The 26,959-nt window shown below is 39.5% G+C and overlaps 1 protein-coding gene across 2 annotated transcripts; it reads right to left on the reverse strand.

Moving 5' to 3' along the window:
* Positions 1 to 5,336: 5,336 nt before the first annotated feature.
* On the reverse strand, positions 5,337 to 26,828 carry ELF5 (E74 like ETS transcription factor 5). 2 transcript variants are annotated; one of them, XM_031553495.2, is made up of 7 exons: positions 26,665 to 26,817; positions 23,133 to 23,259; positions 17,180 to 17,413; positions 16,075 to 16,125; positions 15,649 to 15,795; positions 14,205 to 14,400; positions 12,475 to 13,636 (listed from the first exon to the last, which is right to left on the reverse strand). In XM_031553495.2, exons 2-7 carry the CDS (start codon positions 23,254 to 23,256, stop codon positions 13,540 to 13,542), a joined length of 849 nt encoding a protein of 282 aa, XP_031409355.2. In that variant the 5' UTR covers positions 23,257 to 23,259; positions 26,665 to 26,817; the 3' UTR covers positions 12,475 to 13,539. The 2 variants fall into 2 exon arrangements, with proteins under 2 accessions (XP_085080663.1, XP_031409355.2); XM_085224537.1 differs by lacking the exons at positions 12,475 to 13,636; positions 14,205 to 14,400 and adding an exon at positions 5,337 to 8,675 and having other exon boundaries at positions 26,665 to 26,828.
* Between the last annotated feature and the right edge of the window lie 131 nt (positions 26,829 to 26,959).

A 26,959-nucleotide genomic window follows, 5' to 3' on the forward strand; every position in this document is an offset into this window, starting at 1 on the left:
AAGGTGATGGAACAACTTGTTCTGAATGCTATCTGCAAGCAGTTGGAAAGGAAGATTATCAGGAGTAGTCAGCATGGGTTCATGAAGGGGAAATCATGCTTGACCAACCTGCTAGCCTTCTACAGTGTCATCACTGGCTGGGTAGATGAAGGAAGAGTGGATGTTGTGTACCTTGACTTCAGCAAGGCATTTGACAGTTTCCCACAACATCCTTGTTATGAAACTTAGAAGATGTGGGGTAGGTGAGTGGGTGGTGAGGTAGATTGAGGGCAACAGAAGCATCAGCAGTGCAGAGTCCAGTTGGAGGCCTGTTACTAACAGTGTTTCACAGGAGTTGGTTCTGAGTCTCGTCTTGTTCAACATCTTCATTGGCAACCTGGATGAGGGAATAGAGTTCCCCCTCAGCAAGTTTGCTGATGATTCAAGCTGTGAGGATTGGCTGACGCACCTGTGCTGCCATCCAACAAGACCCAGACAGGCTGGAGGTTTGGGCAGGGAGGACCCTGATGAGGTTTAACAAGAACAAGTGTAGAGTCTTGCACCCGGGGAGGGATAACTGTAGTACTGGCCTAAAACTTGAACGCAGGAAATTCTGTATTAATGTGTAGAAGAACTTCCCTTCCAACCCCTATGATTCTGTGAATGGCGTGCCTCCTGCATGTTGTAAGGTAACCTTTGCAAAATGGTGGCTAAACACATCTATTGATCATGAGTTGGAAAAGGCATTATGACACAGCAGTCCTGGAGGTTTTAATAAAATGTTTAACACAAACAGCTGTTTCTTAACTTCAATGGCATGGCCAGATAAAGGCAGTCTGAACGAATGGTTGTAGTTAATAAATTATACTGCAAATTGTACTAGTTTAGAGTAGAGGTTAGGCTAAAACTTACTAAGCTCTGGGTCATGAGAAAGACCAAGGAAACATCTTGTGCAGTAGTAGAATGGGCTAGATAGTTAACAGTCCCAGCTACATTTTATTTTAACTCTGTGGTGTTGTGCTGAAGGCTGTTCTGTGCTAAAAGTTAATGATGACAGGTGTTACAAAGTAAAACCTGCCTTTTTTTTTTTTTTTTTTTTTTTTTTTTTAAAGGCTCTAGAGTGGGGTTTTAGCAGATAGGCAGCACTGAGTGAACAATAATGCTATTTGTACAAGTAATCCAGGTGATAAATCTATTTATGACTATGCACTGTGAAAACTAAGAGAGTTTGTGTGACATGACACAATCTTATTTGTATTCTGACTTTGTGTTCTCCTCAAGTAAAATTAAATATTTGTTTTCTAGGTTATTGCGATGCAGTTTTTGGTTGTATTAAGAATTACTCAATTTCTTCATAGTTTTTCAGATGTTCATTGGTAACAATGGAATGAGAAATGAGCTTGACAGTTCTAAAACCTAGAGCTTCTCCAGGGTCTTTTCCCTTTGTTGCTACATGGGAGAGTGCTAACACTTAAGAAAACAAAGTAGCAGATTCTAGTATTGCAGAAGGTAGTAGCTGAAGTGAGCTATAGCAAGAGGTGACTGAGCATGTGGAATTGCTACATCTTCTCTGGGAAAAGGGTGAGGTAGATTTGGGTCAGATAGTTATTGCTTCATGTATGTTACAAAAAGTATGTCCGGAATTCCTTTATTGAACCAACTAGAGAACTGTCTGGTGAAAGTCACTCATGAGAACTGTCTGCTAAGCTTGGTGTGGGTATTTATGACTTAGCATCCATAAAATCAATGTTACTGACTTGCAAATATTACACATCTGCTTGTCTTAGAGAAAATGGCTGTGTACTGTTCTTTTGGAGAGCTGATGCATTAGCTGACAGGCATGCAAGCCACTGTTTCCCACAAAATTACATCTAAGCAAGAGTATTCTCTTATGAGATACCACAGGAGGAAAAGGTTGTTGTGGGTTGATTCCACACTTCGCCTGTGAGAGTTTGAGTACTCTGAGTAGGAGCTCCATGAATCCTTCTTTTTAAACTGTTTCATTGTTATTTGCAATTTAAAAGTTAATTGGGTGAGTGAATGTGAAGAAATATCTACTTTCTTACTAAATATTATGGGCGTCAGTTTGTGATACTAAGAAAATATTTTTTTGATTGTAAGCAACGAAGTTGTATAGTAGAGGTGAACTTCCACCTATCTATCTGTTTCCCATTTGCTATGTTTCAAAGTTAAGTAACAGGCTGTATGAGTACTCAAGACTAATTTTGAGACCTTAATCTAGAAGTTTGCATGGGGAAAAAAACATTTTCAAAGATGTACGTAGTTTGACTGGGCCTTCTTGCAAAATGTATTTTTAGGTGTGTTAAGAGCTGCTTTTTAACATCACAGATAGGAATTCCAGACAACGAATGTTTAGTCATGAAAAAATGTGCTCGCTGTGTTACAACAGGCCTTTATAGCCTACTTTGCTTGTGTGCTAAGAGGAGGGGAAAAAAGTGCTGTTGATTTTTTTTCCATTGATCAGAATCACATTTGTAGGGGTTGGAAGGGACCTCTGGAGATGACCTGATCCAACCCCCTGCTAAAGCACTTTCCCCAGAATGCGTGAAACAGAAAAGTGTTCAGGTAGATTTTGAGTATTTCCAGAGAAGGAGACTCCACCATTTTGGAAAGAAATGTAGTGCTCTCATTGTTTTCCTGTAATAAATATCTTAAATGATTCTTAATGCTAAATAATTTTACCCTTGGACCCTTCCTTTTGCCCCCTTTTTTCTCCTAATTATTCAGTCCTCATTCTGCTTCTGGCCTTCATTTCCCTCCTTCTGTCTCAGAGGAAGAAGACAGATATGTGCCCTTTGACCGTGTTTCTCAGTGTAAAGTGAACAGGAACTGAATGATCCTGTCTTGGATGTGCATGCATACATGCACCATATAATCTGTATCACAGAAAGCTAGTATAAATAAGGAAAACTCATAATTTAGCCTTAAAACTGGAGGTTTTAAGGGCATTCATACACTAAGCTCAAGTCAAACCGCTCTGCAATTGGGGTTTTTCTTGCTGCGGGGTTTAAGGCTTCAAAGCAATATTGCAGAAGTGGATGTTTTAATCTCTTGTTGATGCTGGATTATGACATGATATGCAATCCATGGTAAAGCTTCGCCTTTTTTTCATAGGTAGTATTCTAAAATTCAGTTGGAACTGAAGCTGGAGCTCATAGTCAAGCTGAGATGACCCAGATATGACATACAGAGTTGGATTTGAGCATTGATCCAGCTGACATTAAGGATGTAACCAGCAATTTCATAAAGCTGGTTTGGGAAGAACTGAGAAAAGATATAATGCCCCTTCTTGGTGATTGCAAATGAAACTAAAGCAAGTTTGCCAAATTAGTGGTTTGACTCAGTAATGGCTAGATTCCCAATTACATATTGGATCTCCAGTATCAAAGAGAAAGGCTTTTGTAATCTGTGCTCAACCATCATCTCCCAAGTAACTCTTAAAGGTACTAGCAATGTGTGTGTTACATTCCCTTTCTCTTTTGTCCCATTAGTAATGTACCACTATACTTTTCTTACGAAAACTTTTCACATGAGGAGCTCAGAGGTCCTCTTCTTGCTTAAGATGATTTAATTTGAGGGGATGGATCACATAGACTGAAGGCGATTCCTGAAAACGCCACGTGTGCAAAGGATTGCCTCTTTCCATAGTCTGAAAGCTAATTGAGGCTAAACAATGAGATACTGGTGTAAAAGTAGCAGGTGAAGTAGCTTGATGTTAAATTCACTGGTGGTGATATTTTTTACAGCCTGGATTGCTGTATAGGCCTGATGTGATTTAGTAGTATGATAAAAGCTTGAACTATGTCATGGTGAAGTTCCACTCAAAGTTGAAGTTCAACTCTAGTACAATTGTAAGTCTCACTTCATTGCATTCTGAGAGTAAACAGGCCTTCAGGAGCTGTGCTGAAACTTATTTGCAGGTGATTTTTATTTATTTATTTATTTATTTATTTTTACATCCTGCTTACTGGAGCAGAATAACTGTATTTTTTTTCTCTCCTAGAAATTACAGCCTGACCTGTTTTGTTAAGTGATGGTAGTTTATCTTGAAAGGGAACATTAGATGCAGGTTACTTCAAACTTTTCTTCAGAGGAACTTGGGCACAGTATTTTGATAGTTTACTGAAAACCTTGAAACGTTCACCTCAATCTTACTTCAGTTCACATACTGCAAAACTGTAATAAAACAAGTCAGAAGCAAAACTGCACACCCTGTTTGATAGTATATGATAAAAAATGTTCAGAACAGATTTGCTGTGGCTGTTAACATCAGTGCTTATTCTTACTTTATTCCTCTCAGTTGTTACCATTTTTAACCTGATTGACTTTTTCTCTTACTCAGAATTCTGCTGGTTTTTTTTTTTGAATTTTTTTTTCAGTATCTTTTTCATGCAATAAGCCTTTGTCTCAGCACGAGATTATTGTTTCAGCGTTGACAGAAGTTAGTATATTTGTCTACATGTGAATGGCTTATGAATAATGAATTATTTCTTTTCTGTTTTCTCCACTTAGATCTCAAGAACCTGTTTGACCTTGTGCAAATATTTTGTGAGGATTACCAAGTAATATGATGGAAGGTAGTGTTCACAAACTAAGTTGCAACACTCCCAAACAGACTGAAAATATAAAATGCCTTAAGGCAGCTTTTCTCTGGCTCAGTGCTAGGGGTGGAAGATGTGCAAGTTTTCAGCTTGAAGTCCATCTGTCTTTCAGCTGCAGATTCTGATAGGGTAATGGCCATCCAGAATGAAAATGGCCACTGAAAATGTGCAGACATCAGTGCAGCTGAGCTCTTGTGGAAGCTGACATATCACTGTCTGTGTTCAGATGGCACTGATGTGTGAGACTGTATGGGAGTCTCTAGGAGATGAGTCTCCTGGTGGTCAGAACCCAATCACAGATCTTCCACTTCCCCTAGCTTGCTTTATTCAGCCTATTGTAATTACTTCACCCTCCTAGATCATATCCAGACTTTTTTGTTCTCCCTCCTCACCTACATTAAATAGCTCTCTGAAACACTTTGTTTCTTCACCCTGATGTTGTCTTTACATAATAGATCAAAGGAAATGAAGCACAGCAATTGGATGCCTGACCAAACACCTTTTGTTTGACTGCTTTAGTGAAAGTCAGCCCAGATGTGGCAATGACTAACCCTCTGTCTGGGCAGAGGTCTGTACGACCTGTTCCCTGCAGGCTCTGCTGAAGTAGCAGGTGCTGGGCTCTGGCAAGTAAGCTGGCCAAACCTGTGCTGCTTTCAATTACACAACCATTGCTTTGACTAAAGCTGTAACCTTTGACTAAAGTCTAATATATTTTGTCTCTCTTGCATTTTTTCCCTGTGATTTTTCTGTTAAATGCAGTTAAATAAGGTGGTAAGCCTGGTTAAATAAGTTGGTTGCCTGAGATGCGGTAAAAATCCAAATTGGCACATCTTAGGAAATTAAGAAACCACACAGCAGCATACCTCTACCTAATTGCTCTCACACTGTATACAGTTTTTTTTTGGCAATGTTCCAAATGTTGTGGAGGGAAGTTGGGAAAGAGAAAGAAATTTATAGCCATTTTGCCTGCTTTACTTATTGCTTGTTATTGTGCAGTCAAAGGTACTTTGGGCGCAGACATTTTCTTTGAGGCTCGTCTTTATTGTGGTCTAAAACAAATTACAAGCTTTTTTTTTTTTTCACTGGTTCTTCATCTGATGTGTGAGTATAAGTTTATAAAGAATGCAGGATAAGGGATGGTTTCAGCACTTACGGAAGTACAGCTGTACTCTTTACTTTGGCTAAGATTTGTCAGTACTCTAATAGATACAGCTTTTTGCTTCAAAGCAAACATTCAAGTACTAAGGTTTTCTATTATTTACCATTCAGCATTACAACACAAGACATTGAATATGCTTATTTCATTAATTTCTAGCTGTTTGTCTGAGGTGCTGTTTATAAATAATGTTTGACGCCAACACTGGCATTTCTTAAAACAGTATTTTTCAGAGAAAATTTATAGCAGGAAGAAATTCTAAGTATAAATTTTCGAAGTCATTTATAATAGAAATTGTCCTGGACTTCCCATTTCAAGATCTGACTGGAAAAAAAAAAAAAAAAAAAAAAATAGACTGATTGGAATAAATGCTATATTTTAGACTGTCAATTGACTATATTGTGCTTCCATCACTTTCCAGACATTTAGAAAAGACAATCTTGTGGTAGTGCTAATTTTACCTCCACTCTGTTTTTTCATGTGCCATAACTTCGTTACATAAGAGTCATTTTTCATGTTTTTCTGTTGAGTTGCATAACTGTAATTTGTACCTGTTTTATTGTTTGGCCCATGCAGTGATTATCTTGCGTGCAAAATCTCACCAAGCTATTAAATATTTTGCTGAGGTAATAGAGGCAGCCTTTTTTCCAAACCTATGCTACTTATCATTTAAAAGTACTGATAAGATTCATAGAAGATAGCTGTGGAAGAGTTTGGCAGCTTCTCCTGTTTGCTCTGGCACTGATCCATATTGCTAAGGCTTTCTTGCAGGGTTATCCACCAGCCCTCCATAACAATGTTACCCAACCTACTGTTTTGTGCAAATGGTCTTCAACTAACGGAAACATTTGAAGCTCATTCTTTTTTATTGCAACTCCACTTATTGTAAATCAGGCCAGGAGCCCAATAATGTCCAAGGTCCAAAACTAGATGCAGTTCCTCAAAATCAAAAGTTATTTTATATAAGTACTTCAAGTAATTTTAAAAGGCTAATAGAAGTAGTAACTTGCAGATGAGTGCTAATGTTGCTTTGTGCCTCAATGTTGTGATTCTATGAATAAATGTTGGTCAGTAGTGGAGAAAACTGACAACAACGTGAGTTCTCTGTTCCACTCCTTTTCTTCCACGGTTTTCAAGAATCACTTCTTTTACTCCCATGGTTCTGGAATAGCACTTTGTGCTGTTAACCTCTAACCATGATTGCACATTTTCCAGAGCAGAAGATAGTTTAATTAATAACAAATCTCTTATGTTCTGACTGATCATACCAGGTTAAAGGTTTTTATTTAAAAAGTCAGTGCTGAGTGTTTCTTAGTTGGAAGTAAGTAATTCAGGCAATCATTGCACAAACAATGCAAAGTCCATTCATTATCTAATCAGAGGCTTTCTTGTATCTTTCTACCAGGTGAGATTTCCATTTATTAACCTCTTCGCTGTCATTTTTATAAGCAAGCAGTCTTAACTGCTGATATTCAGCAATTTTTTTGTTCTCAAAGTCACTTTTTCAGAAGTTACACTTTCATTTCAGTGTCTGAGGATGAAATCAGAATGGATGAACAGTTACTAACTCATGAAAATACACTGTCTCCTCTCAACAGAGACTCAAAGTACCTAAATTAGCCCCTTTCTCTGCTTTGCTTTCTGACTGGCAGAGCCAAAATCCAAGTCCTCTGAGCGAGATAAGTTCACTTTGAGCTCTTCAAGCTGTCTTCACCTTGATGTTGAGACAAGTCTATAGTTCACTTAAAACCTTGAGTCTGGATCCTGTGCTTCTGTTCCCTTATTCTCCATGTCAGTGCTTAAGACCAAATGACTGGCACTCAACTTTGTTTGTAGCCAATTTAAAAAGTAACTAGGATATGTTCAGAACCAAGAGAAGTTCTGTGTCATCACAAGTTCACATGATGATCATTCCTGAGAGCAAACTGAACTTGTATCAACAACTATGTAACTTTACACTTTTACCTGCCTTCTTGTTCTGCTTCTCTCACCTGATTTTATTTGCAGCCCAAACTCTCAGTTTATTTCCAGAGCTGTTTGAGAATCAAAGATTATTAAATGTCAGCAGTAAAGGGCTGCTGACATTTTTTGTTTAGGTGATTAAAATCAAAAGGTAAACAGCAACATACGTTCTACTGATAGTCCTAAGATTTTTGAACATGCAAAATACAAAGAAACTCCTTAGCCTTAAAGGTACCATTTTCCATCAGTGATGTTGTTACAGTAAGCGTTGGTGAGATACAAATCATTATGAATGCAGACTGGTTGCCCGGTTTTCATTTATTACAATTTACTGCACATAGCAAAATGGTAGGAGCGTGTGTGAAAGCGCTGCAAGTGATCAGGGCGCTGGAGCTCCGGCTGAGACCGCAGCACACGCTGTTTTAGCTCAACTGTGGCCTCTGCTGGAGAATTCTGGCATTGCAACTCAGTTGTCTCTTAAACAGCTTTAAGAATTTGAAATGCGAAATTGCACTCCTAGCAACAAGTGATCGTTCTGGAATACGAGAGTAAATTAAATATAAAATAGATGTCTGCAGCCTTTTAACATAAGGAATGCTCAGTACCAGGCAACTCGTTTCAGTTTTGCGCAGAAAATAATTCATTTCTGATGCTGTGCTGTCTAACAAACATTGCCTTACTCGTACATCTAGTCCAGGAGCTGCACTTTTTGCTGCAGAATGTGATAGAGAAACACTTGGTGCCTTCCTCTCCACCCCCCTCCCAATGGATACGGATGGAGATATCTTCCTCGTAGGTCTGAAATGCATTGAATGTCCTGGAGATCGCTAAAGGAATTTGTAGGTGCTGCATGTTTGAAGGTAAAACGTTGGCAGTGTCCTGTACTGCTGTTCTTCTGTGTTCCTGCTTTCCTATGGATAGGAGAATAATTGGCTGGGTGAAGCCAAAAAGCCCACCTGTGTGATGAGAGCAGCAACTATGATTACTAGTGAGCACAATGCTGAGAAAAAATAAAGTACATCTTCATCTTCCTTCTCTCTTCTATGCAAATGTCATCTTGATTTGCTAAAATCAACATATGGCTCTCAAAGACATAAAGCCAAGTCTAAAATATTTTCTTGGTCTGAAATTCTGATCAGCTGGACCTGCATGAAGTTCATCACTACTTTCCTTTTTTGACCTACCATATAGCATGGAAGGCTTGGGACAGAACAACCAAAAATGTGTTTGGAGATGATAAAGGAAATTTCTTCCTGTTCCCATGCTGCTTTGACTTAGCATTTCAGATGACAATTCTTCTAATATTTGCCTGGCAGCAGCACCTGTATGCAAGCTCTTTGGAATAAATAGCGCTGAAGAGGCCTCCTTAGGGTGAATGAAAATCCTCCCTTACAGGATTTTTGCTGGATAAACAGCCAACTTTGTTCTGAGGCTTTTCCCTTTAATGACTTTAATGTTTTGTTTAAATAATAAGAAGTAAGTATTTGGAAAATTGTCAGTATGAGAATGTCACTCCAACATTCAGTCTGAATTAAATCTTGCTTAAAAATACTGATTCTGGGAAGTGACAGCACATATTTATGGTAATGTAATTAGGTTATGTCCTTGCTTACTAATAGTAGAGCAAAAGAAAAAAAAATAATAATTATGAATAATAGTTTAATTAGACGTTTGATTTCCTTTCTTGTTTAATGAGAACTTGCGTATTGGGGAAAATGTGGTAAGAAATGTTCCACACAATCATTCTTAATTCCTCTGTAGCTCAGTTTGAAGATGATTTAACTGGATCTTACAATAAAAACTAAAGCATATTTTTGCACTTTGTGCCTCCAGGACAAAGTTAAAACTTTCAAAGCACATTCATCGAGATCAGACTGCTCAAGCTTGCCATCTTCTGAACTTGTAAAGTGAACCTTCAAAGACACTACTGCTTAGAAGTATAGTATTTTCCCAAGCTTGAAGCAGTAATATGCAATGCATATAGTTCAATTTGTGACAGAAAGTAGCTGACTTATAATCAGGTTTCTATTTTGTTAAGATTTGGCAGGATTTTAAGGAACAGACTGTGAGAGCTAAGGCTCTTCCAAGTTGTACTGGTGAGTGCCGTGGTTCATAGCAAAGTCCTTGGCCTCTGCATTTCCTCTGTGCTAGAAGCAAATAGAGGTGTGAATCATCATGCCTAAATAGAGGCATTTATGTGATGTCTAGAGGCATAATCAGCCTGAAATCCTTGCTGCAATTAGTAAAACATATATCATTTATTGTTAAAGTAGGCTAAGATGCTTTTTTAGCACGTGGAAGGTCTGACGTCTGGGTTTGATTTTTGCTCCAAACCAGGTAGAATGCAGGTCTAACTTAGATGTTGCTGGAGAGTGACAAATTCTGTCATTTCATGCAGATAGTCAGGATTTCTCTTGAGAAGCTGTGATTCATCTTAAATGATACTTTGCAAGTTAATCCCTTGTGACAAAGGTGGTGCGCAGAATGACATGCTTTCTGAAGATACAATGATCCTGTGCAATGCTTGTGCCTGCCTTAGAGGGAGCTCCCTTTTCACAACTTAGAATGATATTAGGTAGGCTTCAGAATGTAAAAGGTGGTGTATTTTTTGGCTGAGAGCCTTAGTAACAATACTAGGTTCTAATTCTTTCTGAATAAAATGGCTTTTGCAATCTCTTTGGAGATTTGAAAAATGGACATTTGCACTGGCATTGCAAATGTCAATAGGTGAACAGTTTCCATGTGTAACCATTTAGGATGTTGATTCTGTTGCCTGTTGATACCTTCAGTGGCACAGGAAGGCAATGTATGAAAAATAGTGTTGTATGTTTCTCTGCTCTGCATTAGTTTTAGAAATATATGTGTTATCTGCCTTGGAAGAAGTGTATTAAATTGCCTTGCTGTTTCTATACTGCATTCACGAACGTAAAGGAACAGCTAGGCAACCTTTATTCCTGGCTGAAGTCGCCTACAGATTCTGTTGGATAATGGATCATCACAGTGCCATTAGAGTTACAACACTAACAATTTACAGTAGTTGACCCTTTTAAAAACTTTCAGATTTTTATCAGATTGTTTCTAAGCTATGCTTAAACAGGCCACTCCCTTCCAAAGTGTTCTGCACCATGTGCTCGGACTTGTAGTTAATATCTGAAATAGCCTTTTGCTCTTTGCTATATCTGCACTGCTTTGATTGGCTGCACAAGGGGGAGGTTGAGTTAGTTGATGGATTAGATTTTGGGGCTGGCATTATCTTGTCTTCTGAATTTCCATTTCTAGCAGAGCTAGAGTCGTTTATATGTTTTTGAGCTGACTGATCCTGCCTGACCTCCCCTTATGGTGATCCTCACCAAGGCACCGGTGACTGCCCAGTCCCAGTTATCCTTGTCCCTGCAGCCATCAGGGCTGGATCTCATCCTGGGCCTGGCGCCAGGGAGGTGCCCGGTGCTCCTGATCCACGCCTGGAAGTTATGGGACAGGCCCAGGCTACAAGATCCTGTCTCCATGGAGTGATTCTGGGAACTCTTGGAATGAGTTATGGAAACATGAAAGGAAGAAAGGCATGCATCTTCGTTCATGTTGTTAACAAGTTGCAGTGGGCAGGAAACTCTACAAATCTAGGAGGAGGTATTTTACAGTTCACATTTTAAGAACATCTCTACAATAAATCTTCATCCCTGGATGTATTTAAAAACCATTTGGATGTGGTGCTAAGGGACATGATTTAGAAGAGGGTTGTTAGAGTTAGGGTAGTATGGTTAGGTTGTAGTTGGACTCGATGATCTTTTAAGTCTTTTTCCAACCTGAGCAATTCTATGATTTGTAATTGGACTGGGGCCTAAAGGCTTGTTGATCTCCTTTGGACGTGGCACAAGAGGGCCACCTGGCTGTGTTTTGCAGGTAATGGTGGTGGAATGTTGGTAATTCCTGCTAGTTTTAAAGAGTTTGAAAGCTTGATTTATTTATTTATTTTTGTTAGAAGCCTAAACAGAATATTTGTACTATATTTTACTACCTAAATTACACAGGTGTTAGATATATTTGAAAATCTACATCCCTCAGTTCTACATCTTGTCATAGTCTGAGATATGTTTCCATGTCAAGTTTAGTGCCTTGTTTTGGTTGTGACTGATGATTTTTCCTTCAGACAAGTTGCTTTCCCGTATTATGAAAGAGGCAGCTGTAATAAATGTTGAGCATTTTTTCACAGCGTGCCCTTTATGCTGTGTTTATATCCCTAAGGAATTTATTTCCCAGAAAGATTATCTGTAGCTGCTATGCAGATAAAAACAAACAAATGGCTGAAAAATAGGAGAAAGAGGAGTCTTTCCAAACAAATACGCGTAATTTCTGGAAGAAACCTCATTGGTAGTCATCTCTAATGTGAATTTTGCAGGCTGTTGGTAGTGCTGGGGCATGATCTAGGTTCTGAAGTCAGTAACCACTATCCTCCATCCCAGTTGCTGACCATGTAATCCCATGTAGTGCAGTGCCTGGAATGGGGGTTGCTGCAGCTGTTCTTGGTTTGATAATCCCAATTCTTACAACAGACACTTGCCATGAAAGCTAATTCCTATTGCAAATAATACCATGGTTTTCTGAGTTGCAAGAAAAAGGCTTCAGGATTAAGGAAGTCCTCAGTGACCTGGGATTATGAAGAGTAATGTGTGCAGAGTTGTCCATTGGAAAGAGAGTTTAGAAGCCCATTGAACTTCCCTGAATGCCACTTGGGGTAAGCCTAAAGCAGTCGATACATTTACAGTTGTTGCTTAAATTTATTATATTGAAGAAGCAAACCTTGTAAAACTACAGAATAGTTATGATACTTTCAAAAACCGCAACTGAATTCTCACATACCGCCTTCCATTCTAACAAATTTGCTTATTGTAGGGTTGATCAATGGAGCAGCTGAGGGCACACACCACAAGTTAATTTTGCTGGTATATGTACAACATTGTGTCGTAAGCTGCTCTGAAGTGTTCAACTGATGTCTGCATAGATGTGGGCAAAAGCTCTTTAGAAACCTCTCCACAAATATTCATTTACATTTCAAAACTTATCTACTTCAGCAAATTCTTGTACTCTATCCAGAACTGCTTCTTCCTAATGCAGAAGTAACTTGAATTCACCTTCATGGAAAAAAAAAAAAAAAAAAAAATCAAATGCATCAAGCGTGTGTTGTTCTATATCTTTGCACAGACGGAATTACTAGCTAAAGGTAGTAATTACTTGATGCATATATTTCAGAATTGAGATTGATTTTTTGTTAACTATGTTGCCTGACTGGACATATTAAATCCAGGCACATAGGGGAGAGTAGACTGTACGTTTTAGACAACACATGGATTTCTGTCATATCTGAGAAATGCAGTGATTTAGAGTGGAATGGATCAGAAGAGTGTTTTCCTCATCAAATGGAAAAGAAGCTTTTCTACATTCTTTAGAAATACTGTAACATGACTGGGAAATGTCTCTAAATATTCCCCTTTAAATGGCAGCAAAACAGGAAGGAATTTCATACTGGTCAGTGACATTATTGGCTGAGGCAGGGAGACAGGCAGGATTTAATTGTCACTTGAACAGCAGATAAAGATATTCCTAAAGACTTCCTAGCAGAAGTGCTTGGCAGAAACGACTCCAAAATTCAAGTGCTTTTTTTGATGCTGTAGCCTGTCTCCTGTAGCAGACTCCAATGAATTAGTCCAGATGGGCTGAGGAAAGAAAGGGAGGGGAAAGCCTCTCTCTCAAGTGTCCACTGCAGCTGGACCATCCAGACTGTGGCATGTTTTGTGACGGTCATGTGTGGAAGCACTGAGCAGTTCATATCTTGTTCTCCTGCCACCCATGGGCATTCTTCCCAAACTTGTACACCAGCCTTCTGTCTACTCGTTCCAAAATGCCTGTTTTATAATAGTATCTGCAGGGAAAATAAACAAAAAAGCAATGGAGCAAATAGTAGTAGAACTCAGATTACAGGAGTTCTTTACATAGACATCGCAGCCAGAGAATAGAATAGGAGTCAGGGAACCCTTTCCAGTCTCCCTTTCCATTAAATTGCTTTGTTGTGACTTAAAAGAGCGTTCAGCTTTCCCAGGTGCCTTGGATTATACCTTCCACTGTTTGAAAATTACAAGGAATACAAAGCCTTTTTGTTAGTTGTATTTTTAACTAAGATTACCACAATTCAGCAGAAACTGCCTATGTTTCTGCTGGAATAAAAAGGGTCATTTTGCAGATATAGTCCAAGTTCTCAGCTGAGTTAATGTGATAGCTTTGTTGCAATCAGTAGTTGGCTGCACCACTCTACCTCTAGCCCTATGATCCTATGTGAAACAAAGGAGACTGAGTGCTCTCTTGTGGCCCATAGAAGAAACAGGAAGTACCAATCCCTGTCTGCCCATTGTAAGTTTTCAGGATAGTAATGAGAAACGGATGTTCAGGCAGAAGTCAAGTGAGGTGCAGGACCCTTCCTCCAATTAACTCACCGAAGTGCTCTGCTCAATTTTTCGTATGTCATTCTGTCATTTTTCTTCCTTTGTCCCCACATCTTTGCCAGAGCTTCTGATTTGACAACTCGAAAAATGCCTTGTCCCCTGTCCTCCCACTCCAGAATGCCACTGTTTTCTTCAGGAGAAAGGAGGAGGTCTCTTACAAATTCCCACAGATGTGAACTCTGCAGGTCTTGAACAGGAAGAAGACAGCTATTCAGTAGATGTTTTCTTACTCAGGCAGAATTCTATTTACTTTTGTCACCAGCTAGTTATTCTTGTCTGTTTGCACTTATTTCAATTCAACTCTCAAAATGTTAGTGTCTTGCCTCTCTATAAATGGAATTAGGGGGGAAATAAGAAGTGCTCCAGAAAATATCAGTTAAGGGCTTTATAAATATCGATGGTGCTAGAATCTGTTTTCTACTCCAGGAATTTTACTGTAGAACAGCTATATTTATTTCATTCACTTATCATTGACAACTTTAACACAGGGTTTAAATTGGTGCTTTTAACAAATCTTTCATGTTCATCTCAAGTGTTTCAAGGGAAAAATTGTAACAAAGACTGGGTTGGCTAAAGCTGATATAATGAGTGCCAGGTTTCCCAGCGCTGGTAGACTGTTTTTTTTCCTAATGTTTCACCTAGCTCAGAGATGTGTTTGTGCACCAGATGTCCCACAAATAATGGGACTCTAGCTAAAAAAAACAAACAAACAAAACAGAAAAGAAAAAAGAAAATGCAGGTGTAGCTATTGCCTTAGCTTAAGATTAGAATCATAGGATCACCAAAGCTGGAAAAGACCTCCAAGATCATCCAGCTCAACCATTCACCAATATTTCCTCATTAAACCATGTCCCTTTCTACAACATCTAAGCTTTTCTTGAACACCTTCTGGGACAGTGATTCAACCACCTCCCTGGGCAGCCTGTGCCACTGCCTGACCGCTTTTTCAGAGAAGAAATTTTTCCTAAAATCCAATTAGCTAGATGCTAATTAACTGACGAATGACTGAATGTTGGATCCCAACGTTGACCCCAAGCATTTAAAAATAATGAGTAAGCCCCCTCCAAAGTCCTGAGAGCAACATAAGAATAATGAAAGTTATAATAATATCTGAGGTTTCTTATTTGGTTCTCTGCATTTACAATCTTCATGTTATTTTCAGATTGTTTTCCAGTCATTCTGCTGCTAGAAGCACTGGCCAGAAGCACTTTAAACATGTAAATAGAAAAAGAAATGTGGCTTTAAGAAAAATGCCAAGTACCTCAAGTCTCATGATAAAATCATAAGAGCTGGCAATGCTTAAAAGCCAAACCTCAGTGAAATTTTACTTATTTGTGGTATCATTAAGGTTTCTTTTGATAACCACATGGAGCTGAAGAGTTAGAACAACGTAGGTTGTGTAATCTTGAATTTTGAGTTTCAGATATGTACTTACTTGTTCTACCATGACTGTGACATTCTTGGCTGCTGATGCCACCTGTCTTCATGCATGCTTTATCTCGCACTGGGACTGAACTGCAGAATAACGTGAGAAGTGAAGAAGGAACTCCTGAGTCTGGTGGCAACTTGGTCAAAAGGTCACCTATGCAAACGCCATGCAACATTAAGTCAAAGAGGGTATGTGAGCTACAACTTTAATAAAACTCCAGCACAAAAGTAAGCGCAAGTGAATAATTAACACAGCTGTGGGGCTTGCAGAAGGGGTATTGGTGAAACCTCGTGAAAGCAATTAACAGTTAAGACCTACAAATTCATTTCATGGGGTAAATAGTAGTGGGATAAAAATAATAAAATAGGGGAATTTCTGTGAAATGCGTTTTCCATTGGATGCAACTTAGTGTGTGTGATCATGTTTACTTACAGTCCTTGCTGGATAACTTTGTTTCTTCTAAGTCGGTAAAAAAGGACATGCCTGTGAAGGTAAAACACAACCCAGTGTTCAGTGCTTTTCTTCAGAAGAGTAACTACTGAAATCAGTGAAATAGTTTTTCAACTTCTCCACTGCTAAATTGATTTATTGTTTCTACTTCTTGATCTGTTTTTATCCTTAACTTTCCTTAGCCTTTGCATCACATCTACTCATGTGTCTCTGCTTCTCTCTCCAAAGATCACTCGCAGCTTCTTTTCAGCTTAGATCACTCCTTCCTCATTTAGTCTCTTGAAAACTATTCCTGCATCCTTCCCCTACCTAACGATCACCTCTACTGCTGGAAACCAGATGTGCACAGGCCTGGAACTCTGTGTTAGCAGGTTTGTGTCACCTTGGTAAGGGAGCCATTACATTCCCAGCACATAAATGAATTCTTTGCACATACCAAGCTGCATTCAGGGAACTTAATCCATGCTGAGCAGTCCAACACACAAAATAAGAAAATGATAGACTTAAGCCTGCTTGTAAAGATGTAGTTGGGTGCATTGCCTGCTACGTTGTGGCAGTCTCGTTACAGGACTGTGTATATTGTGTATATTGCCTTTCCTCACAGGCCTTGACCAATGCATGGGGTGGACGGGCATGGTCTGTTGTATTTAACTTACACTCAGCTGTTCAGTGTCAGCTCTCATAACCTCATCAAACAAAACTGATCTACTTTCTGGGAAGCAGAGCTGTCTTCACTCTGTTGGGTTGCAGGAATAACTGTGTATTATGTCTCTCTGTATCCAGTTTGGATGGAACTCTGGGACTGTGCAGGTTGAGCAGTTTCAGCAGAAAAGCCAAGGATGGAACAGCACTGGAGCCTGCACGAAGGTTTGCGTGGCCCAGGGAGGAACCTGGTGACATGTGGCTGTCCCCATGGCTACATCAAGAGTGGAGGACACAGCTGTAACTGTATCCTTATGTAGGCCAATACCTAAGTGGCCCTCATGTTTTGCTGTTCTTCAGCATGAATCCCACACTTTCTGTTAGCAAAAACTTCACACAAAAAAGCACTGCTTTCTGTTTTGCATTTGGTTTCTGGAACACTCACCCTGCATCCTGATGTTCTGTAAGATGAAATACAAGTATTCACCACAAATGCCTGCAGCATCCAGGAACTCTTCCTGGGTCATGTTGCACAGCTGTAAGCCACTGATATTAAAATGGGAAAAGGAAATGCAGTTGGCATCTAGCTTGTACTGGTCACAGCAGAACTGCAGCCATTCGCAGACGTTGTGCTTACTCCAGTGCTCTGGGTGGATGGATGTCCAGAAAGAATCAGCATCTGTAAAATATTTTGCCAGAAAGAGGAACATTGTGATGCAAAGCTCTTCATTTTAATAACCACGTTCCAAGCACAACTGATCCCTCTTCTTTCTTCTGCTATGGTTGCAGACTTCCTTCCTTATTCCGTAAAAAAAAAACACCAGGCCCTGCGTTGTGCATTTCACTTACTGCTGTTGCCACGCAAATATGCATGCTAATTGTCTTAGGCCTACTGAGAGAAACTGCTTACATGTACAAAGGACAATGTACCTCTCAAAAGCACATAAATAAATTTCAAAAAGATACAAGAAAACTAAAGTAAAGAATTTGTATGAACTTAGCACCGTGTGGTAACAATGAGTGATGCATTCCTGGGCTGAAATAACCTGACATACTCTCTTTCAGTGTTATCTGTGGCAGTTGGGTAAATGTCATATTTTTATCTAAAATGATATTAATGCTATAGATGGAAATACTTTTTGTTATGTTAGAAACTGAAAAATGCATTACTTTTAATACATCTCATTAATTGGCTTTGATTATCTATCCGAATCATTTATTGTATTCCTAGAGTGGCTTAAGAGTAAATAACAGGAGGGCAACAAAATAGCATGTGAATGAGAGTAGTATAACATAAGCAGAGATTATTTAGTTCATTTTCACATCTAACAGCATTGTATTCTTGACTTACATTTCCCACTGTTTTAGTCTGGTCATCCATTTTTCACCATTTTATTTTCAAATGAATCCTGAACATCTGATTTTAGATACTGCGTATATGAAATGGCAATTCAAATTAGGCTATGATAGCACTGTGAGCAAAGTGAATTGTAGCTGTCATTTGTCTAGACAACCAGCTAGTTCAGAGTGCAAAATGATGCAAATAGGCTGGGTGAGTTTCCACAGTAAAATGAATTCCAAGGGCTTGAAATCGTGACAGAATAACTGAAATGTGGATCCTGCTTTCGACGTGGGCTTCTGTTAAATAATTAATACTTCTAATTAGAAGTCCTAAAAGTTTACAGGGGAATTTGTGGTTGCTTTCATGAATCATTCCCAGGCTATAAATATCTTCATCTCTATGCACATATGGAATTAATGTAATACTGAACCTCTGCTGTGACATTCCCGTAAAGCAAAGAGGTGGGCAGAAGATCTGGGTCTAGCTTTTGGGGCCCATTGCTTAAGGATATTTGAATCTGAGATTTTATTCAGCTCCTGATTTAAAAGGGAAATCTGGTGAGCCTGACATTGGGTTGGCTGCTCTAAGCCCTGCAGATGGCATACACCTGGCTATGTCAGAGTCTGGAGGTTTCCTTGGGGGGAATGGGAGTGCTGGAAACACTGGGCTCACAGGGCTTCTGCCAGGAAAAAAAAATTGTTTTAATACCAGGTTTGAGCTCTACAGGAATCTCAACTTTAGAGGCTGCTCAAGAAAAGCAGAAGGCTGAATCGATCTCTTTTGGACCAGGCAGACTATTTTTATTTAATCCTGTGCCAACAGCCTCCAGTCCCCTTAGGAAAACTGGAGCATCCCCAGGTACCCAGCTAGACAGACTGACTGCAGAGGGGCCTTTCCATGGGATCGGGCGCATATCCAGCCTCATGTTTCCTGAGCTGCCCTGTGAGCTTTCTGCCCTTCCATGGGTACAGTGAATTATCTCAGAGTATTGGCCATTGGTCTTGAAAATTTGACTTGACAGTGATCAATATCAGCTTTGCAGGCAGTTCAAATGCCACAGCATGTTTTTTTCATGGACCAGCACTCATCCGGCCTAGTTTCCTCGTTTGTTTTGGCTTTGGAAAGGCTCAGATTTTTTTTTTTTTTTGGAGTATTCTAAGGCCCCATGTTAATGTACAGGATGAATGTTCAAAATGTGCTGACACCGAGGTGTAGCATTTGCATGTGCTCTTGCCTTTTAGTTCTTATATCTAGGTTAGACATACAAGGGAGCTTCCCCCTTCTTCCAGGCGATAGACGTGACTGAGGTACCGTGCCACTTTAAACATGCTGCTGGAAGAAAAGATCAGCTGAAGACAAAGGCTCTACGAAAGGATTTCAGGTCTTCTTTTAGAGAAAAAGAAAAGGTCAGGTAGAATTTCATAGCATCATTCCAAAAGTATAAGGCAAAAAGGCACCTGGCAGGAGCTGGGGGCAGGTAGCTCCCTGTGGCAGGGCAGCAGTGTGCCTAAAGCTATGAACAGGGCAACCAGGAGGAGGGTGGTGGGCAGTTGAGAGCGGAGAAGAGATCCTCAGTTCAGATGTTGCCCTTTCCACTGGTTTTAGATGATTTCTACCATATATTCAACTGCACTAATTGTCTTGATAGGTCACTCCTGAAACCTGAATATTTTAAACCCTTTAATGCCGTCCAGTCAGTACCCAGCCCTTGGGAAATGGCATTTGTAAGCATAATCCCACCAGGCTGCAACTGTTGTTTCAGTCAGAAGGCCTGATTCATGTCCTCCAGCTAATGCTGCGCTGTGAAAATGAGTCTCCTGCCTTGCAGGGAATGTGTCTTTATCTGTAGTGGCAAGCAAAGCTGAGGAAGAAATGAAGTCCCAGGTAGGTTCAGCAATGCAGGCCAAGAAAAGTCAGCTGTCCAGGTGTTCCTGGGATGCTCTCGTTTCTGCATGGTAATGGCAAGCCAATGTTGCACATGTGCTTACAATTGGGGAAAATATTTTTATCAGCCATAACAAATATGGGTGGATGCAATAGAGTCTGCTTTTATGTAGCCCAGCTGTAATACAAGGCAGACAGCCCCTGCCTATACCTTTTGGACCACTTTTGTCAGATGGAAAAAATATATCTCATTTAAACATAATGTTTTGATTTTTAGAGGCAGAATTTCCATACATTTTCTGTATTATTTCTGCAGTATTAACACTTCTGTATTATTTTCCAGTACTCAATGATGGAAAATGAGGACAAGAAATGAAAATATCACAATATTTTAGTGTGACAGATTTTAGCTTCCTCCACTTTGTGTATATAAATAAAGATGCCTCTAGAATGTAAATCCTGGTATGTTCTGATTGCCAGAAAGCGAAAATGTAAGAACATTAAGATGACTAATGTGGAAACTGTAAAGGCAGATTAAACTTGTAGTTCTCATAGGAACATGAGGATAGACTGAGACCCAGACCGAAAGCCCCACTAAGCTGGGCTCCTGTCTGTGATCAGGTCTGCAGGAACAATTTCATATTTTCAGGGAAACTATCGGACCTGGACCGGTACATATATATTAATTTGAGTTTGTACATAAAACTGCTAGTGCCCTGTCTGGCACAGGAGCTGAGCCTAGTAATAGCTTTAAATCAGCGATCTGCACCTGACTCTTTCTAGACAGACTTGTCGTCTATTGTTCATCTGAATATATACATATGTTTTTATATATATTTATGTATATTAATATACATTTCCATCTGGAATACATTTGAACTTGACCTTACACTTTTTTCCATCAAATAAAAAACAAGTTTTCAGAAAGCGTTGGGATCACAGCCCTGAAGCCTGTTGTTGTGACCAGGAGGCAGCACAGGATGAGTTGTGCTGACCTACATTCTCCTCTGCCTTCAGAGCAAAGTTCTCCTCAAATTGCTGCTCTAGCACTGCTCCTGCACCACTGCAGTAGGCTTTTTTTTTTTCTGTGCTAGACATGTTAAATGTGCTCCTTGGCTACTGTGAAGAAAAGGAAGGAAATAGCAACAGAACTCACAGGTTCTACAAGCTTGATTTAAATTTGATTCAGGAAAGAAATGATTGTAACCATGAGGGGTTTATGGGAAGTCTAAAGGCATCAGAAATTGAGCTATAAAAAACTTGTGAAGGAGGAAATGAAGCTTCCACCATGATCAGAAGATGATAATTATTTCTTCTGTTCAACCTTGCTTGGCAAGAGGGAGTCTGACCTGATTGCTGCACAAAATTCTGCTTCTAGAGTGGAGAGAGCTTTGCACTTAGCTACAAGCAAGGTTTAATTCAACATCATTGCTGCATTGCTGTCCACCTGGGTGAGCTCAGAGCAGCGCAACTGTTGAGTTGCAGAGCTCACACTGATAACAAGGAACAGATGGCTGTAATGGTAGGAATTGTCAAGATGCCTCAGAAGGGCTGCTCTGCCTTCAGCAAATGCTGATCTGCTGATAGCAGAACTTCTTCATAGAGTCATAGAAACACAAAGGTTGGAAAAGACCTCTAAGGTCATCCAGCCCAACCATCCACCTACCACCGATATTGCCCACTAAATCATGTTCCTCAATACCTCTTCTTCACATTTCTTGAATGCCTCCAGGGATGGTGATTCCAACGCCTCCCTGGGCAGCCCTTGGGATTATTTCAATTTCAGTGATTTGATGGATTTTTTTTTTTTAAACAACAACAATAAAAAAAAAAACAACAAGGTTGGATAACAGGCAAGTCTATAATATGAATCAAGGCAAAACTGTGACTGACCCCAAATTAACTTTAAATAGAATAACAATAGACTTTTTAAAACGCATACTTAAATTTTAAAACAGAATACTTTCTGTGATTTCTGTAATGTCTAGTGAATTTTAGAATTTCATTCTAAGTTGGAATGAAAACTAATATTAAAACTATACACATATATAAGTAAAATTTTAATTCCTGCAGGGCTTTAAAGAAGAGCCTTTTAGTTGAAGCAAGATTTATATTCTACCTTATATATCATACGAACATGGAATGGACAAATTTAGCCATATGGAAACAAAGTCCTCAATGGCCATGGATTAGCAGCAACAGAAGCAGTGTGGAAAGTTTTGTTCCTTATTACTCAAACTGTGCCTTAGCAGGAAAGTACTTTTCCATAAGGCCAACACTGTTCTCACTTGAGAGGACAAAATTGGCTTCCTAAGAGAAAAATACTGCATAAAACCATAAATCTTCCCCAAATCTCGCCACAAGGTTGGCTCAGTATTGTAACTAGGTTGTGTTACTTTTCTTTACAGAACTGTTGAATGATTCAGAGAGAGAAGGACTCTTCAGGAACAAATGAATTCCTTTGCAGAGTTGGGATGACCATGTAAGGTGTGCGGCCTGGTGAAGTGCAGGGTCTCCATGTTCACAGTCAGAGAATTGCACACTTAACATTGGCAAATTCTGCAGAGGAGATTTGATGTGTTTCTAGACCCACACAGTTCTCCAATGGCTTTTGAAATCCCAATAATTGGCAGCTACGTGTGTGATCTGGTCATTGACATTCATCACAAATAACTGACTCAGTATATGGCTAAAGTTCTGTATGGTGGAAATGATCTCAGGGACAAATTCTACATTCTAGGCAGATGGGAAAAACAAGGAGTCAAGAATCTGCCTTTGAATTGCTGCCTTTCTCTCCTTGTTGACTGCACTTTCCTTTGAGGGTTCCTTCTTGCATTACGTATATCACCTTGCTAAATGGGGGGAAAACATAATTAAACACAAAACACTATTCTTTCTGTGTGCACCTTGATCTTTTGTAAGCTAGCAGTATGCTTGAGAAAATTAATTGGACCAGAAAAGGTCCCCTGCACATGGCAAGGGGGTTGAAACTAGATGCTTATTATGGTCCTTTTAAACCCAGGCCATTCTATGATTCTAAGAAAAGAGAAAGGTTACAAGAGAGGGCTCAGCCTGTTTGCTACTCAGTTTATCTTGAACTAAATTAAATTCAAATTAACCTTGAGTTATTGAAAATGCACATTCTTTTCAATTTCAGTTTCTATCTACATACCTGTCTGATGGTCACAGGTGGGATAGTCATCTTCAGTTGTCCCAAATATCTCTGTCCAGGACATCAGGGGATCACAAACCATTGTGTTTGACAGAAACGTGCTGGGTGTTACTGAATCCAGCATCACCTTGAGACAGCAACACATTAGTTGAAGATGAAAATGTAATATTAAGAGTGCAATTTTTAAGTAGAGCAGCATTATTTCCTTGCTGTGAATGCATAGATGTGTGATGTACCAATGGCCACCACCTAAATTTCAGTTGAAGCTAATGATCTTTTGAAAACTGCAGTAAGTAAGATGAAGTAAGACATTTAGGAGCAATGCAGCTGATGAAAACACCATAGGTAGACTTGCAGTCAAAATGATTGGAATGACACATTCCTAGGGATTTGAAAATGCAATGTGTACATACAAAAATAAGAGTGACAAATAAACTATTAAACAAATCATAAAATAATTAGAAACATGTAGATGACTTTGACACTATGACTATATGAGATTGGTGGTAAAAGTCCCAATGTATGAGAAAACATCATTCTGGCATAAAGATATTCACTGTGTCTATAACACACTGCCATAAATGTCAGCTAGACTAAAGCATGAGGAGATTAACAAAGTCTGAGGAAAACTAAGAATTTATGTGGAAAATTAGGGAACTATTTCAGATGTTTCATGCTTCAGGGAAGAGGATTCTTACACCAAAAATGAGATGACTGAAGTATAAAGTAGCTGAGAACTGGTGATATTTCATTGAAATGGTAGAGGTTGGTGAAAACATGATCTATGGTAGAAACGAAAGTTGGCACAGAGAATTTGTGGTCCATCCCACTCTTTTCTGCCTATGTCACATACATACACATGAGTTTACACGCATGCAATTTGCAGTTCTTCACGGCCAAGACTCACAGTGCCCAAACCCCCACAGCTTCCCACATGCAGTAGGAAAGGTGATGGTTTGGAAGGCTTGAAGGAAATAATGAAGTGGATTTTAAAAGCACAGTGCCTTATGTCCTAGTTTCCTCTTTGGGAAAGACAGGAATTGTTCCATGGACTAACTGCTGTGAAGACAAAAATGAACCTGATTTGAACTCTTGCCTTTCAGAGTTCAGAAACAACTGCTCAAGACAATTCACTCCTTTTCTTCAGACCTAAGCTGCCTCTGCCTTTCAGAAATAGCGATGGTCCCAATAGGACCCTGTTATTCCTCTGACTGAGTGGTCCATAATGTCATATCTGTTTACAAACCATTTAGAATGTCAAAACAGTGGCTTTTTTTCTATCTGAGTTGCTGCGCAACATAATCCGAACAAAAATGAGCACAAAATGTTTACTCAGATTTTTCTGCAATTGCTTTTGCGCTTAATTGCATTATTGGAATGAGATGATGTTGGCTTACTGTACATACAATTCTGAAATTCGCAGTGTCAGGTAGAATGAACTCAACCATTCTGTACAATGGTGCAAGCATGTTGGCTCAATTGTCTCCTAAAAATGATTTGAGACCTCTAAATTTGAGAAATTTGAGACTTCATGTTACTATCTAATGCAAATGGAAATTACCATTTGCCACAACAGAAAAAAACACTTCTGAGGTTCTTGAAATCAGTGGGATTTTTTTTTATTTTTATTTTTTTGGTAAACTTCAGCAGAATTTCACCACTCATTTATCACCAAGGGGTGGCAGGACAGGCACACGCAGAAGAGCTGGATATGAGCTCATGGAACGGGGAAGAAGGCAAGGAGAACTACGAATCACTGATAACTCACTTCAGTAATGACAGGACAATGCTAGAAAAGTATCTCCATCTGTGCAGTAGGTGATTCCAGTTTAGCTGTGCTAAATTGGAAACATAGGAAAGAAAGAGGTGTCCAGGACACGTGCAGTGACAATGATGTTCCCAACCATTCCCTTGGCAGCCAGCACACTCTATTTTCCTGTGACAGTCATCTCCAAATGGCACAATGATCATCTGGCTGTGAATACACCCTCGTACCAATCCAACAGGCAGAAAGAAAACCCCCAAAGCCAACTCAATTTTGGAAAACTGAATAAAATATCTCTGCAGATAAATGGAGAAATGTGCCTTAAGAATCATTGCTAAGCTAACCTGGAAAAGCGTCTCCCCCATTCTCAACTCTGGTCTGCCCATAAATAAGATTTCAATCAGAGACAAGAATATCTGGAATGAAATCCCAGTCCTTCGCAAGACAATTTTCCCCTAAAATTCATCAAGGACAGAATTTCACTGTATATTTCTTTTGCTTGTCAGCAGAAAATAATTTCTAACTGACAGTTTCACAAGCTTGCTAGAAATACAAATGAAAAAGATATGAGAGGAAGGTAAGATTGACACATCCTCTTTACAGTAAAAACCATTTATTGGTTGAATTTTTTTAGGCTAGTGCTTTTAGTAGAAAAAGAAGTAGTTGAAAATTAATGGCTTACACAAAAGAATATATTACCTTTGAAGACTAGAATCACTTCTCCATCTGGGTAAGACTTAACCCAGAGAGAAGGATGAAGTTGTTATTTGTTTTCATCATCGCTACCCAAACATCAATGACAGATTAGTAGATTCAGTGCCTGGCTTGTGAATTTTCATGATGACTTTTCCAAAATGGAAAGTAGATTTGCACAAGGTGGAATGATACCCGGGATGATGGATGAAGTAGAGAAAGCAAAGTACGGTCTGAAACAGATCCAAAGCCATTGGTTTTAGAAAAGTTCTGAATGAGTCACATGCTTGACTTTGTAGTTCCCTGTGAGGAAAATTATTTATCCAAGCTGGGAAATCAATTCTGTGAGAGGAAGAGCAGCTTCAGCTCCCACTGAGGACTGGGCCTGGGCTCCTGGATGTGGGGCAGAGCTGCCAGCCTCACATCCAACAGCTTGGCCGTGTGCTGTGACAGGTAGCAAAAGCCATTTAGGAAGGAAAAATCCTGTTTTACCCATATGCAGCTTATATGCAGTTGCTCCTATACAGATCTGTGTACGCTCCAGAAAATAATGTTAATTCTTAACATCACTAACAACGGTAATCTCTTTTCAAATATGTTATGCAAACAGGATGTTGGTTTGGGTCATGTCGAATGACATTTCACTGTTAGCTAGTGCTGCTTAGATACACACATGGGTATCTGCTTAAATCCACTTTTGGGAAACAGAAAGGGGAAGAGTCATTCACTTGTTTAAACAAAAGGGGAGCTTTACAATGTTGGCTTTATCCCAGATAGTGGCTGGTTGGAAGAAGCAATTAATTAGCTGTCACATTGCAAACGTTCTCTTCTGATTTAATGAGACAGGCCTAGATTGTTAATTTATTAAAAAGCATTTGTTGAAGTTCACGCATGTCTCCTCTATTAATTCGTTAAGCCAAAATCAATTGTTTATCATTAAGAAAGGAGGTGATGCGCAATAAGAGTGGCAGGCAGCACATCAGCTGAGTGCCTGATAAATCATCACAACTAAAGCACTTTGGCAGCTGACAGCTCTTTTGAAAACAGCGACTTCAAGAAAGAAATGGAGCTTACTTGCAGGCGGGCGCTTATTCCCGATGCAGCAGCTAAATCCAGAAGCAGTCTTGGGAGCCAGGGGGAGCAGGAGGCAGCAGCAGCGCAGCCCGGTGCTTGGAAATAAAGCCACCTGTGGGACTGTGATATACAGAACACCTTGCAGACAGGTTCGTTTGGTTTTTCAAGTTCTTACACACACCCCTTTTGATGACAGTGATAATATATAGTATAACACAGCTGAGGGAATGGGGGAGAAACATTCTCAAGTGCAGAAAGTTTACCTTTATCCTGCATTGTTTTCTTCTCCTCCTCT

The sequence above is a fragment of the Meleagris gallopavo genome, chromosome 5 (genome assembly GCF_905368555.1).
Source record: "Meleagris gallopavo chromosome 5, MGAL_WU_HG_1.1, whole genome shotgun sequence".
In the NCBI taxonomy this organism is placed as follows: Eukaryota; Metazoa; Chordata; class Aves; order Galliformes; family Phasianidae; genus Meleagris; species Meleagris gallopavo.

Coding starts and splice junctions, on each gene's coding strand:
- ELF5 (XM_085224537.1), bottom strand. CDS start 23,256: ATGCTGGATTCAGTAACACCCAGCACGTTTCTGTCAAACACAATGGTT. Junction 17,414..23,132: donor CACCTGTGACCATCAGACAG/GTATGTAGATAG, acceptor AATATTTTACAG/ATGCTGATTCTTTCTGGACA. Junction 16,126..17,179: donor ACAGAACATCAGGATGCAGG/GTGAGTGTTCCA, acceptor TTACCTTCACAG/GCATGTCCTTTTTTACCGAC.